Here is a 15924-nt window from a genome sequence, read left to right on the forward strand (position 1 = left end):
GAATAACAATATTTCTCTTTCCTATGAATGGAAGACTTCCCTGGCTAGCAAATCTGTTCCCTTTTCAGAGAGAAACTTCCTTATTCATTACTTTTCATCACCCTATTCTCTGTCCCCTGGAAGGTTCTTCTCTGTCCATCTCTCTCCCTGGATTCATCTGAGGTGGAATGGGAAATGACAGGCTTCCTGTTGGGCTCAAGGATCTTTTAGGAGTTTAGCTGTTTAGGGATTTAATAGTCTCAGGTTGCCATGTATCAAGCTTGGGAATTGTTTGGGAATGTAGTTCCTTACTATCCCTTCTTGTTGTCTTAGGTAGCATTCCCTAGAAGCAGAGCCTAAGGCAGATATTTGGATGCAAAAGACTTATTGAGAAAGTAATCTTTAGCAAAAACCCCAAGGGAGTATGGGAACAAACATAAGAAAAGACAGTGATTCTCCAGTTGTGGTTTCCTAAAGAGCAGCATTAACACCCCTGAAAAACTTGCTGAAAATGAACATCTTCAAGCACCATCCACCTTGGAAAGTTTGAGGGTGGAGCCCAATAATGTCTCATTCAACAAGCCTTCTAAGCAATTCTAATGCACACTACGGTTTGGCAACCAAAGAGGATGGAGATGAAGCCCAACAAGGATGTGGTAGCCTTGGCCTGATCATCGGAGGACCCTGGAGCATAAATTGTATCTCAGAGTTGTCCCTGCCTCTGGCAGGAGGCCAGCCTTTTGCACCTTTGTGTCTGACCGCAGGAAGAAGGGCTCTAATTCCTTGGGAGAGGCAGTTCTCATCAGCTGAGACCCAATTGTCCCAGGAGGGGGCAGCTCTGGGTTAGAAAGGTCAGGGCTAGAGGGGTATAAATGCACCAACCCAGTAAAGAGAATCTGAAGAGTAGTGTAACAACAAAGAGTAGTGAAATGACTACTTCTCCTCCTCCTCCTCCTCCTCCTCCTCCTCCTCCTCCTTCTTCTTCTTCCTCTTCTTCTTCTTCCTTCCTTCCTCTCCTCCTCCTCCTCCTTCTTCATCTTCCTCTTCTTCTTCTTCTTCCTTCTCCTCCTTCTCATCCTCGTCCTCCTCCTCCTCCTCCACCTCCTCCTTCTCTTCTACCTCCTCCTCCTCCTCTTCTTCTTCTTTGAGACAGGGTCTCACTCTATCGCACAGGCTGGAGTGCAGTGGCACCATCATGGCTCACTGCAGTCTTGAACTCCCAGGCTCAAAGGACTCTCTTGCCTCAGTCTCCTGAGTAGCTTGGATTACAAGTGTCCACAACCATGCCTGGCTAATTTTAATTTTTTGGAGAGACAAGGTCTGACTATGTTGCCCAGGCTGGTCTCAAACTCCTGGCCTTAAGTGATCCTCCCACCTCCGCCTACCAAAGTGCTGAGATTACAAGCATGAGCCATTGCACCTGGCCTGCAATTGCTCTTATTCATCCAATTGTCTCTGTCGTCTTCATGAGACTAAGAGTTTCAGGTGATCAAGAGCAACGTCCTTCCTGCTTGTTATTTACTCATCAGTGCTTGTCACAGGTGTAAATCTTAATAATTACTTATGCAATTAGTTGATTAAACAAATACTAATTAAATGCCTACTGTATCCTGAGCACTATTCTAGGGTCTGATAATTTAGATTTGAACAAGACAAAGCACCTGTTCTCATGGATTTCTTTGGCTTTAGTTGGGAAGATGACAATAAGCACAAAAACATATATATACATACACACAGTATAATGTCAGATATTGATAAATGCTATGAAGAAAAATAAAGCAGAGTGAGAGTATAGAGAGAAATATGGGGTGTTATTTTTAGATAGAGCAGTTAAAGAATTCTCTAAGAAGGTGACATTTGAGCTGAGGTATGAATGAAGTGAGGAATTGAACCATGACAATATCTGGTGGCAGCAATTTGTATGTAAATTCAAAATTATTTTAAAATAAATGTTTCTTACATATAAAGTATATTCAGGGAGGAGCATTCTCAGCGCAGGAAATCAATGGGTGAGTCACAGGAAACACCTGGCATTTCTGTATCAATAAAACAGGAGGTAGTTGGAGATGGACAGCTGGCACACTGCTTATTGTTTTTATTTATTTTTGAATTAACTTTAAACTTTCATCAAAATATACATGTACAAGATTTTTAAAATCAGATAGGATAGAAGTGGCTATAGTAAAAAACAACTGTTCTGGTCCCACCCTGTTCATTCTCATTACTCGTTTTATTTTAGTTTAGTTCATTTTACCCCATTGTCTCTTCTTCTCTTCTCCAAATATAGATTAGAGTATTTTTATTTTTTGTATTGGTTATCTTTAATTTTCAATGACATACTAGATACTCTAGATCTCCTTTTATCAACTCTAGACAGTATATTTTGGCTATTCTCTTTGTATAATAATATTAGGATGTTACATCCTACCATTCCTCCCCTCCTTCTACCTCCAATTTCTATCACTGTCTGGAGAGTAGAAACATAACTTCACGTAATTGGGTTCAAAGAGAGCATAGAGGGTTTCAGATACTGAAAGAAGGTTAACAAGACTGAAGTTGAAATAATGATGTGTGAATGTTTTGTAAGCATATTTAGTTTTTAATGCTTTTTTCTATAGGTTGAATCTAAAAGTAGAAAACTCATAACAAGGCTATGTGTGAACATTGAGAAAATTCAAGATGGCGGGGATGACACTGTTTAGTCCATGTGTGCCTGCTTTTCATCATCTCCTTGACTTACACACATGTGGGTGCCCTTAACTCTGAAGACGTTTTCTCTTCTGATGATGCTCCATTCTCTTCCGACAAAAGGTAAAGCTGGTTTGGTACCACTGACACCCAGCTTAGTTGGAGTCCAGTATCTTCTGAGCCCCATATCCTGCCATGTTGTCTTCTCCTTTGTGGTCACATTTTACTGCTGATCCCATGGACATCACTGGAGTGGCGCCACAAGTAGATCACATGGGCTTTTCACAGTAAAGTCTTCTGAGGTATCACAGAATTTCCCCCTTTTCTAAGAACTATCCCCCCACAACTCACAGATGTTGATCCTGATGGCTACGTTTATACTACATGACCCTGAAAACTTGGCCACAGCTGCATGGACCAGGAAGTGGCAAGCAACAGAAGCTAGGCTGATCAGGTTGTCTCTCCCAGAAATTTTGAATTAGGACTAAAACTTCCCAGTTTAGTCTGGGTGGGTTTCTTAAATAGAGATGACATAAGAACTCAAAATCTAGCTTCTATTTTGAGGATCAAAGAATAGATGAAGCAAAACAATTTTTCAACTAAAAATATGAAAAGAGGCAGAGATGCAAAATGAAGTGACTGTCAAGACTCCTGATGGCTTTTTTTTTTTTTTTTTTTTTTTTTTTTGCTGGTTCCCGCTCCCTGCTGAGGCCTGATTGAACCTCTGCCCTATGGTTCTTTGAAACATCGTCATATTCTTGTACCAAATTCTCCATTTTCTTAAGCTAGCTCTGGTAAGTTTTTGCCATTTACAGTCAAAGTGAACTCACTAATAAAATATTCCCAACTGCATAATCTGCTCCCTGGAGGATGAGAATCATATCTTTGTATTCTCCAAGGTGCTGAGCACATAGTGAAATGCCTTGCACATAGTAGGCAGTCGAGAAGCATTTGCTGAATTGAAGCAGCTGTCAGTACTCCTTCCTAAATGACACAACCATTCTTACAGGGGTCACTGACCCCTCCAGATGTATGAGAAGATGGACAGGGAAAAGCATAAATAGATACACCTTGCCAACTACTTCACTAGCTGACAGCCCAATGGAAGAAAACAAAAGTCTTAATAAGAGAATCATACATCAGTTGCAAGATGTCTGAATGTCTCCTAGTCTTCTGCCAGATACGTGGGATCAGAGAGGGCTATTAGCAAACAGGAGTCTAGCTCCAACTCGCCCTGGAGAGAGCTCTGAATCTCTTGAGTCCCTCATTGATCTGTTGAAAGAGCCCTCTAGTGGTGAAAATGAGGAACGATCGCTAGCCTTACAAGCAGGTTTTACGCACCCAGGTCCACACACCTACACTTTCAATTGAATGAAAGGATGAGGTCACCCCCTAGTAAGTTGGGAGGCATGGTAGGGAACTAACTGCGGCCTCCCTGCCTCCACACTCCCGCTCGGTTCAGTTGTTCTGACTTGCTCCACATGCAGGTTCGGGACTTCCCACAGTGATCAGGTTGGCCCTGGACAACAATCCCAAAGAATGAGCCTGCCTCACCACGTCAGAGGCTCCGGACAAAACTCCAGTTTTATCACATGTATCCCTTTCTCTTATTCGGCAAAACTGGGTGCATAATTGTTACCTTCATCTACCTGAGCTCCTGATCATTTTCCCCCAACTATCCTTCTGCTAGGCCCCTGGGCACCATACTCTGCCTGTCTGGGCTTCTGTTGAAGAGCTAAGTGAGTGGAGATGAAGATGCTGTTGTTCCACTGTGAGTCTGGTAAATGGAGTGATTGGGGCATACGGTCCCTTAGCCCGAAGCTCACTCATGTTTCATCAACATGGTCCTGCTTTGAAAGAAGACCTTTCTCACTTCTGTCAGAGCAAGAGAAGAATCAAACAGATCCTGAAATGACTGCCTTGATCATTATTAATTATTTCATCTTATTTAACTTTCTGAGAGTGGGTAGGGAAATTTTTGCTAACTGAATTAACCCCTCCCAAGAAATACCAACCTCACCTCCATGTTATATATGGCTTTCCCTTAAAAAAAAAAAAAAAGGTAACAATAATCAAGGCAGGATATTTTTTAAGATGCAAATTTTTCATTTCAGAAAGAAAATGACACTAAGTAACTTGTAGGAGCCCTTGTATATCCTCTCCCTACTATCTTCCTGTCATTCTTCTGGAGTACAGCTGTAGTCTTGGCCCCAAGTTTATCCATTCCATTGTGGAATATGTGGCAAGCTTTCAGTATTTCTACCTCCTGCCATAAATCAATGTTTGTGAACCACTACACATGCATATGCAACTAAATGCACATAGGTATACACACCTACGTATTCAAATCTATACTTTACCTACACATACCTATGCATAGCAAAAATGCCATGCATTTGCAGCAAATATGTTCACATGGTCCTAACACTGCCTGCAGGTACAAACATACATTTACATACTTGTTTTACTTCTATGACAAATTCACAGGCATTCAGAATTTATAACTAAACTGAACACAGCACAGTTGAGCATTCAAACACAATCATTCCACAGCTATATATTCAAACTTCCTCATGCACATGTGTATTTATCTAACATCAAGAATAAAGTCTTCAATCTTAACACCAAAATAAGAGTAGCAAAGTCACCAAGAAGTTGTGGGCTGCATTTGCAAGCCCTTCAATATATTGCTGCTACTCAGTCACTTGAATAGAAGCTCCCAGGCAGCCAGAGATGGCACCAAGGGAGTATGTGTGTCTGTGATTACCTCCCGTTATATTACTGTCCAGCTAAATAACATTCAAACATGACAGCTGGTTGTGGACACATCTCAGGAACTGTGGAAACAACCCAAGCAGCCTCATTTCTAAATTTCTGACCTCTGGATATCAGTCCCAGTATGCCATAAGAAAAAAATAATAAGGGCATTTCTGTGGGCTGTTTCTAGTCAACTCGGTGTGTGCCCATGCATATGCCAGAATACATAGTAATAAAAAGCTGGTTAAATGCTGGACCTTTGCAATACTGGCTATTTCCAAGGAAGAGAGCTTTCAGGTGTGCAATGCCATTCGCACTTTGGACTAACAAGCAAAGCAGACCTAACTTCACCTGCTTCATGGTCTGACTTAGATAACAATGTTAACAAATGAATATCTCAGAGACCTTTGAACAAAATCTGACATTTTCAGTGACTCTCCCACCATGAATCCATCACTCCCTTCAATGTAGATGTGTTAAAAATGTATAAAAGGCGTATTCAAAGACCAAAATCTTATAGTCTTTTGCCCAGGGTCCCTAATATGTGCATTACAGAGTCTATATACTTTTAGCTCCTTCCATCTTTTAGGAATATATGATCATATATATATGAACAGTTCCGGGTCTGATCTGAGCAGGTTGTCTCCGGTGTAAACCAGAGCTCCAGAGAAAGGAGGGTAGACATATTGGTTTGTTTGCTGGGGAACCAAATTGAGACAGACTCTACACAGATGTGATAGTGACAACACTTTTTGCCCGCCTAAGTGAGCCATAGAGTCGTCCCCAGAGCTGCCGGTGCCTTTAAGAAGACTCGGTCTTACGGGTCTTCTTTTTCCCCAGTGGGCTCCAGTGGTGCCCGCAGCAAAAGGCAAACTTGCCTGGCTCATGGGGTGGAAGGGAGGATTGAAGAATGCCGCGTTGGGTGGGTGCTGAGAGAGCGCCAGAGTGCGCTACGGGCTTCGCTCCCCTTCCCCTTTCCTTAACCCTTCCCAGAGCGGAGGAACCGGGTCGTGCTGCAGCGCCCAGGAGCCGGGGCGCTGACTGTCCTCGTCTCCCGAAACTTTGCGCTGAGAGTGGGCTTGACTGGGCAGGGCCGAGCCGACTGATTGACCCGGGAAGGAACGGGGGAGGGCGGGTGAGGGAAGAAAGACCCTTAGCACCTCGGGTTTCTAGCTCAGGCGGCGGTGTGCAGCTGCAGGAGGGAGCTGTCCCTTCAGCATCACGGACCTTAAAGCCTAGGCGTTAGGACGGCGGAGGCGGGGCAACAGGCGGGGAGCTGTCCCTTCAGCACCACGGACCTTGGCGCCCCCAGGGAAACCAGCCGGCCCCCGCCCCAGGACTCTGTCTTTTCTCCAGTTTGAGCGGGGGTGTCGGGAGCAGGCGGAGAGCTTTCCTGCGAGGCTGTGGAAGCAGTGAACACTCTTCTCAGCGGCTCGCCTCCCAGCAGTGCTATTTTTTGCCATCCGCCCTCACCCCCAGCACACGCGCTCGCACACACACGCACGCACGCACACACACACACTCACACAGAGACCTCTCTGGGTTTCTTTGCCTTGAGTCTCCCGGGGCTGTGAGAAACCAGGCGCATCTCAAACCGAGCTGGCAGCTCCAGGCTCCGGAGCCATGCCCTGCACGGACCCTCGTCTTTACCAAGCTCCTGAGGAATGAAAGGAACCCAGGGACCCTCAGAAGGCAGCAGTGATGCGGACCAACCCCCAGGAGCCTGCACCCTTCCGAGGGCCATAGGCGACCCAGGGAACTGGAGAGAGCTCCAGACAGGAAATCCCAGCTTTCCCAAAGTCCCTGTGGATGCTGACAAAAGGAGACCTGAATTTTTGGAAGAGCCTGTGCTAGGTTACCCGGCTGCAGAGTGATTTTCCCCTCCGGCACTGACTCTCCCCCTCCAACCCCCAGCCGTCCAGAGTACCATGAAGAATTATGAGGATGTGTGACAGAGGTATCCAGATGTTGATCACCACTGTGGGAGCCTTTGCAGCTTTTAGTTTAATGACGATTGCAGTGGGCACGGACTACTGGTTATATTCCAGAGGTGTGTGCAGGACTAAATCTACAAGTGATAATGAAACCAGCAGGAAGAATGAAGAAGTAATGACCCATTCGGGGCTGTGGAGGACGTGCTGCCTAGAAGGTATTTACAATTTCGTCTCAATGGCTCTGAATAATCCAGTTCTGATATTTTGGTGGGTGTTTGGAGGAGATGGAAGTGGTAATGAGGAGAGAAGAGTAGTTCAAATTATTGCTGAGAATGTGCAGGTGCCCAGACTCTGTTAACAGCAAGATTGACGCCATGTGGGCTAAAGGGGTTGGGTCTTGTTGATTGTTTTTAGTATAAGCTTCATGAGATGAGATTTTGTCACACTCTAGGCAGCTTCTGCAGTTTAGAAAAGTCTTCAAATCCAAAATCCCTAGGCATATTGTCAATTGCTTGGATCTCTGGCTTGAGATGGGGTCTTTAACTCTGCTTAAATTGGATTTTGAAGGGAGGGGGAGGGAAGGGAGGAGAAGGGACAAGATGAAGGAAGTGAGGAGACAGAGAGAGGGAGAGGGAGAGACACAGAGAGAGAGAGATCCTGACCCGGTCTGGCACATTCTGAGCTATTTCCTTATTTCTCAACATAGACTTATCAGTTTCTCCTGAGTTTGCTGTAACTAGATATTGTCATGAACTTCCACTGCCAATCAGTAACAGGGTAACGTATGTAAACCCCTACTCACACCCACACCCTATGCACACATTTTAAGAAAAAGAAAATCCTTATTGATATATGTTTTATTAGTTTGCATCACAACAAAACTGAAGTCTTGGTATTTTGTATCCACCTGTCTTCATTCCTAAATCATTCCCAAACTCAAAACAAGGTATTTCCATGACATTTACAAAAGACTGATTCTCCAAGAATAGCAGTTCGTCACTTCTAGTTCTGAAAATTAGGGGAGTAGTTCTAAATTATAATGAGGAAGACAGAACAATTTTAAAATGTAAAGCCCTTTTGTAGCCTACCACACTATTAAACTTGCTTTTGCCACAGCAGAAGTCACTCTCAGCACCAGTAGGCAATGCTTGGATATCATTGGGAGTAAATAGAAAGATAAGGAAGAAAATCAAGGCTCTTTGGAACCTACATGCCTGAGGGAAGTCACTGGATTAGAGGGGCAGTAGGGGTTTTCTTAAGCTTCTGAGAAATCTGTGAAGCTTGTCACCATCGTGGGCAAGGAAGTCTGGGTTTCCTGTATGGTCCCCTCCCCTGCTTGCCATTGGTTCTTCACACTGCATTTCCACTGGCTGGCATTTGTCAGGGCTTCTTGAGAACTTGCATTTATGTAAATCGCTTAGGAAATCATGCTATGACATCACTTGCCAGTGTAATATTGCATCATTATCTGGCCTTCTTCCCATGTCCTGACACTTTGAACAACTGCTCTCCTGACTGTAGCGCTACTACAATTGATTCTGTTTCTAAAACAAATTTGCAACTGGTGGGAAGCCCATGTAGGAAAGGGCTACCTTTAATGCAGCAAGGATCATGTGAAGTCAGAAGACCTGGGTAATGCTGCAAAGTATCGCTGTGACCTTGGCTAAGACATTTACCCTCTCCAACTCTCAGTTTATTAATCTGGGAAATGATACATTTGGATTAGGTGGTCTTGAATTAACACTGTCTAAAGCTTATACTGTATTCAATGCATTGACAGAAATTCTAGATAATTATTTCCTAAACAATGACAAAAGTCAGATCTTTGTGAGCATTTGTGATTGTGTATGGTGAAGTCATTTACCTCAGGGAAATTCCATATTTTCCCTTTCTTATATCGACTATAAGGAATTGAATTATCTTTTGTAAAACTGATTTGGTGGATGTTGCAATATCTACATGGTTCTAGAGATGGCATAAAAATTCTAAGGTTCCTCCAAGCCAAAAATGGCACATATGGGTACTGTGCTTTAGCAATTTCCAATTCTTCTGCCTCTGGGAATCAAACCTGAAAATGCACAATTAAAAATGAAGTTTGACTTCGCTCATTATGATCTATGAAAAAAAATATATCTATAAGAGCAGAGGTAGAACCTAAAATTTCTGAACCCTTGCTAAGAATTTCTCAACTGATGGTTTCTCTTTTTTCCAACATCATGTCCTACACCCACAGTTTGTACAAGGAATTAAAACCCCACCCAGGCATTCTGTAGGCTTAGTGGGAGAAGTGAGAAACTGAATCAAGAAGAAATTGGATGAGTTGAAGACATATCCTTGGGCAGGTGAATTCTATCGAGAAACTGTGTTGCAGTCCCCATACAACTTGGCCTGACTTTTGTTGTTGTTGTTCACTTTTTTGAAGTATTAAATACAGTAAGATGCACAAATCACAGTGAATCACAATAAAATATTACCTATGGCTGCACCCATGTAATTAGCACCTAGATGGGTCCTGGCCGAAATTTGAAGACAAGATTTGTTGCAATGTACTAAACACATCAAGTGTTTGAGGAATTTGCAGAAGCCTCTGATTTCTGCATGGGAAGACACATGCAGTTGGTAGCATCCATTCCAGGCATTTCCGTCCCCTAGTAGAATGAAGATGGACAGTTCTTTCCCATTCAGTATTTCTTACCTACCCCTGAGCCTCAACATCCTCATTTTCTGGTCCTTTAAGTGTCAAGGGAAAACTGGGAGGTTTTTGTAGCTCCATTTTCTTAGAGGTCAAATTAGAAAAGTTCGTTCTTCTGTACTTTTTTAAAGAGCCATGAGACAATGTGATTATTTTATCCAAAAGAAGAGAACGCCAAGGAGAACATGACAGCTGTCTGCAAATATCTGAAGGGCTGTCATATGAAAGAGAGATTTGAAATGTTCTGTGTGGCCTCAAAGAGATAGAAGTAGGAGCTAGAGGAAAATAGGTTTTACCTCAATATAAATAACTATCCAATGTGGAATGGGAAGCTTTGGGAGGTGATGGGTCTTCCAACACCAAAGATATTCAAGTTTAAGCAAACTACATCAATTGTTTCCCAACTTGGCTGGTCATCAGATTCTCATGAGGAACTTTAAAAAATTAGATTATCAGGGGCTCCATAACTAGATTCTGTGCTTCCATAGGTCTGAGGTATACCACGAAAATCTGAGTTTTCTAAAGGTGCTCCAAGCAATTATGATGTTAAAGCCAACATGTATTGATATTTGCACTGGGCCTGAGGATGACTACGTGTTATAAGGATGATCACGTCACTCAAGGAGGAGAAGGATGTTTCCAGTTTTCATTTCTGTAGGTAGGTTATATCCTTCTCCTTCTTGAGTGACATGATCAGCCAAACCAAGTTTACTTTGTAGCTGAATTTGGCCCATGGGCTGCCAGTTTTGAGCCTTGTAAATTACCTAAATGGCATTTTTAATCCAAATTTCTGATATTTTAATATTTGACTCCTGAATTACTCTTTAGTAGTCAATAATCACTTTTTCAACCCTCAAAAAATACCTAAGAAAAGATAAGCTAATCTACCAGAATATCCGTTACGTTTAGCACTTAATATGTGCTCACACTGTTCTAAGAATTTTGAAAAATTAACTCTTTCATCTTCAAAGAAGCTCAGTGGTGCAGATACTATTATTACCCTCATTTTACAGATGAGGAAACTGAGCCCTGGGGAATTTACATAACTTGCCCAAGGTCACACACCTAAACTCAGCAGGCAATACTTAACCTTAGTCATGCTGCCTTTCTGAGTATTTGCTAGAAAACATTAATTCATGCTTTGGTGGGTAGCCTGCTACTGGTACAAACATCAGCTTGTGAAAATGCCCAGGCACATGGGTTTTTCCATTCAGAAGTTTCAGATTTCAGAACACTCAGTGTGCCTGTGCAGCATCAGCAGGGACGCAGGAGCCACCAGACACACACAAACTCAGAGGCAGCAAAGGACATGCTTTGCATGGAGAGACAGTTGACCTGTGTAGAGACACCTACACTGGGAAACCAACACGAACACCTGACTCATTATCTGGAAAGCACGGGAGGCATTCACAAAGTAGAGCCCTAACCTGTTGCATGTTTTCAATAGTGGCCTGTGAATTTGAATGAGAACATGTTCAATATGTGACTGCCTCATTAGGAAAACCTTGTGAAGTCCTGGAGACAAAGCGATGTATTCAGATAGCAGAAAGACCACCAGACTAGTAGTGAGGAACCCTAAGTGTTCATCCCATTTCCATCACTAACAGTTATGTGAATTGTGAATGTTATTTTCCCTCTTTGGACCTTAGTTTACCCAATTCTAAAATGAGAACTTCAGATAAGATTAGGGAGTAACAAATCCAAATGTTTGTGTAGATGAGGCAGCTAATGTAAAGTATGAAACAAGCATTTCCCAATCCTTTTAGCTCAATTCTAAGCAGGTTGTAGGTGGGTAACAGTAGATTTGAGAAGATGTATGGTTACTGAAACTTGGTCTCAGTATGGGGCAATAGGGAGTGGTGAGGACTGTGGCAAACTGGAAAGCACAAGCCCCATCTGAAGGATGACTACTACTTGGCTTGAGTTGACATTTACCTTGGAGAAATGGACACCAAGTGTGGCCCAATATTCCAAGTAAAGAAAAGCCAGATGTAAAATCTCTTGATTTTTAAAATGCAGGCAACTCTTTGAACTTCTTAAGAATACGATACTAGCCAAACCAAATTTACCTTGTAGCTGAATTTGGCCCCTGGGCTGCCAGTTTTCAGCCTTGTAAATTACCTAAATGACACTTTTAATATAAATTTCTGATGTTTTTATATTTTATTCCTGAATTTTATTAGTCAATAATCACTTTTTCAATTCATTTAAAAAATACTAAGAAAACAAAGACTACTTATTTAGGATTTTAAAACAGGGAACTTAAAGTTATGACGAAGAGGTACAATAACTGATATTTCTGCTACAGATGGACCAGGATGACATCAAACATCTGGCTGGAAAACTGGGGGAAAAAATTAGCCAGTCATTAGAAGTTCTCCCATATTTCCAAATCTCCAGATGGTTGACTTTTTCAGCCAGATGGGGTTCCAGCTTTATTTATGTGTTTGGAAACCTTCAGGGAAGCTGCAAAGATGTGGTTGAGGATGGAGGTGAGGAAGAGACATAACATTTATTAAGTATTCTCTGTGTGCCAAGCCCTGTGCTAGGTGCTTTTGTACATGTTAGCTCATACTTTTCGTATCTCCTGTCTTCCCCCAAGTAGAATATAGAATCTGTAAGGACAGAGATTCTTGTCTGTTGGGGTACTGCTCTACCTCTAAAACTTAGAAACAGTACCCAGTCATCACTTCTGCACCTGCAGTCCTAGATTTAATGCTACATCCTCCCTTAGACATGGGTTCAGAATGTGCTGGAGTTCTCTTACTCTCTTCCCTACTCCTGACCTTCTCCCAGTTCCTTTTTCTGTATTCTTCCTCCTTGCCACTAAAGCCTAAGAGCCAGATGGAAGAGAGAAGTGGGCTGGTGTCTTAAGGCAGGATGGGTGTGAGTGACCCTGACTGTGTTTGAGGGTTGAGTCAGGATTGGGCAGGTGGTAGAGGTCGGAGTATGAACATGACTAATAGTCATGGCGCAATGTGTCCATAGCGCCATACTGGTTGTTAAAATGTTAAAATACTTTCCTATGTCTTGATAAACAACATCTGGCCCAAGTCTTCCACGAACTCCCCACCACCACTGCACCCACCCTAGGCCTTACTGGGGCCTCTCAGATCCATTAGGTAAAGGGTGAAGACCCAGCCCCACAGATGTCATTGTGACCTTGCTCTGGCCCTACAAAACCATTCATTCTGATTGTCTGGTCTTGTGTCCCATTGGTTGTTAAATATTTTAAATCTCATTCCTAGTCCTATCATCATTGTTGAAAAGAAACTCACTCCTCTTCTTTCTTCCTCAAACCCAATCTTCTACCTGACTGTGGGATTCCACCTATCTTAGGAAGTAGATGCCTTGAAAATACTTTCAGTTGTTTCATTCTCTGAAATTTTATCTTCTGGATTAGAATAAAGGCAAGTGACCTTCATTCCAAGGTTGGGTGACCAGTATAGGTTATTTTTATGGATAACTAGTGTGTGTCAAGAAAAAAAAAAAAAAAACAAGAAATTAGGCAAAAAGATGACTGTGTTCTTTTAATGTTCACATAGAGCACAGTGAAACAAGCTTACCCAAAGGGTCATCTGACCCTCTAGGGAAATGCAACTTTGATTGACTTAGCTTTTAGTACAGATTCAGGCCTGGTTGCTACGTGGTTAGATATTTACTTGTAGAAAACTGAGAAAATGCGCATAATTTTTTGTTCAGTAGATGTGCATGTGATTTTCATTCATTAGAGGAGATAACCCCAAGTGTTGTGGATTTATTCTCTCCTTTCCTGAATATTAATCAGTTTTATATTAATTTAGTGATCTTATTTCAAAATTTTTTTCACTGAAAAAAATAAAACATCCCCTTGGAACTAGTTTTGTCATTCTGCTGGCTTCCTCATTGCTGAATTGAACAAAACTTGACATGAGCTCACTATGTATTTTAGGAGAATTATGTTTTTAATAATTTAAAATTTCTTTGACATATGGAGGCATCGCCCAATAAAAACAATGTTTCTGAGCTTAAACAGAAGTGTAGAAAACCACAGGTTGTTTTAATTTTCTCCCATCTCATAACCCTGCCACAGCACACTTTTTCAATGTAGGAACAAATAGGTGTTTACTAAGTTAATGAAAGACCACAGAGAATACGGGATATAGCAGGGGCTTTTGGAGCAGGTGGACCTGGGGGCTTATGTGGATCCTGTTGTTTACTGATTGTGAGACCATGAAAGTTGCCTACCCTCTGAGCATTAATTTACTTACCTGTGAAATGGGGAAATAAAAGTAGCAAGTGCCATCAACTGTTTCTGTTTTAGTTCTTGTGTTTCCTTCATTCCTTCTTACCTCTAAATAACATGTTGACCATTAGTTCTTGATTTATGCATTTCTACACAAGATCCATTTGCTAAGACAAACAATAAGTTAGCTTTCTTATACAAGTTCTCTCCTTCCTCCCAATACTTTTAGTTCCTGAGTGAGGTACCTGTGGCTCCAAGAAGAATCATTCATAATGATTGGGCGCTGGATTGGACACTTGCTTAAGCAGCATGGCTGCTCATGTGCCCACATAGCAAGGGACTTGGAGGGAACACAGAGCTAAGAGGAGGCATGGGAGTGGAGCAGCCTGCTTGGAATGGTGAAGCTCTGTGTGTGGACTGGATCTGGTAGTGGGTAGCTGAGCTGCCGCCATTGTGTTCATATCTCACCTGAGAGAGCAGCCCATTAACCAAGAAAACCCTAACCCGGCTGCACAATGTTTGTGAAGATGTTGCCCTATACGAGGCTGCCTGGCCGAGGGGTAGAGTAGGGGCTGAGTTAGCCCACACTCCGCTCACCAAACCATGCACCTTGGTTCAGAACTGAGTCTATCCAGAGCGGGGAGGGTCTATAATAAATGTTCACAGGGTACTGTATGGGTCAACTACAGTCTCAGCAACATGGGGCTGTACGTTTTCAGTGGAAGGAGCCAGGCAGGATGGAAAAGACTAGACCAGAGTCAGAGATTCCACACCAGGAAAGGAAGTTGCAGTGGGAAGGTACCATAGGACCCTCCAATAACCAATACATGTGACTCCGCAAGACAGCCAGCATGCAGATCCGTGCTACACAGAGTGCCTGGCCATTGATGTCAGCCAGAGAAGCAGTGGCAGCAAACAAGAAAGGTTTACAGTCTTGCCTGTCTAAGTGAAGTGGCATGTTGGCCTTTTCTTTTTTCCTGCTCTCTGCAGAAACATACATACAGAAGGTGCTAGTATCTAAAGGAGGAAGGAGCAGGGATAGTGATTTGAATTCAACATGCAATTTGAAATGTTAGACAAACTGGAAGTTTTAATAACCAAAAGTGACTGGAAAGTTATGAAATCTGCCTAAACTGTCATTAAAGAAATGAAGGATTTGATATAACACAGTTGAAAGCCAAACTAAAACTGGTGCATGTTTATATCCCACTAAATTGAGACCCATCAATAAACATAAATAATGTCATCATGCTTTGTCTCAGAAATTTTAATAGTTGAAAACTCTGCAGGGCACAGTGGATCACATCTGTAATCCCCGAACTTTGAGAGGCCAAGGAGGGTGGATCACTTGAGCCCCAAACTTTGAGACCAGCGTGGGCAACATAGTGAGACCCCCAACTCTACAAAAAATACAAAAAAGTTATCCAGGTATGCTGGCATGCTCTTGTAATCCCAGCTACTCAGGAAGCTGAAGTGGGAGATCACTAGAGCCCAGGAGATTGTAGTTGCAATGAGCTGAGATCATGCCACTACACTCCAGCCTGGTGATAGAGTGAGACTCTGTGAAAGAAAGAAAGAAAGAAAGAAAGAAAGAAAGAAAGAAAGAAAGAAAGAAAGAAAGAAAGAAAGAAAGAAAGAAAGAAAGAAAG

The 15924-nt window shown here is 42.5% G+C and overlaps 1 protein-coding gene across 1 annotated transcript in view; it reads left to right on the top strand.

Annotated features, from left to right (window-relative positions):
- The first annotated feature begins 6080 nt into the window (after positions 1-6080).
- CACNG3 (calcium channel, voltage-dependent, gamma subunit 3) overlaps positions 6081-15924 on the top strand; it is a 125899-nt gene continuing 116055 nt past the window's right edge. Inside the window, exon 1 of the mRNA XM_011987942.1 lies at positions 6081-7573. Within this exon, the coding sequence (XP_011843332.1) occupies positions 7363-7573 (211 nt within the window). The 5' untranslated portion in view covers positions 6081-7362. The remainder of the gene's footprint in view (positions 7574-15924) is intronic.

This window comes from Mandrillus leucophaeus, unplaced genomic scaffold (genome assembly GCF_000951045.1).
Source record: "Mandrillus leucophaeus isolate KB7577 unplaced genomic scaffold, Mleu.le_1.0 Scaffold32, whole genome shotgun sequence".
NCBI lineage: Eukaryota > Metazoa > Chordata > Mammalia > Primates > Cercopithecidae > Mandrillus > Mandrillus leucophaeus.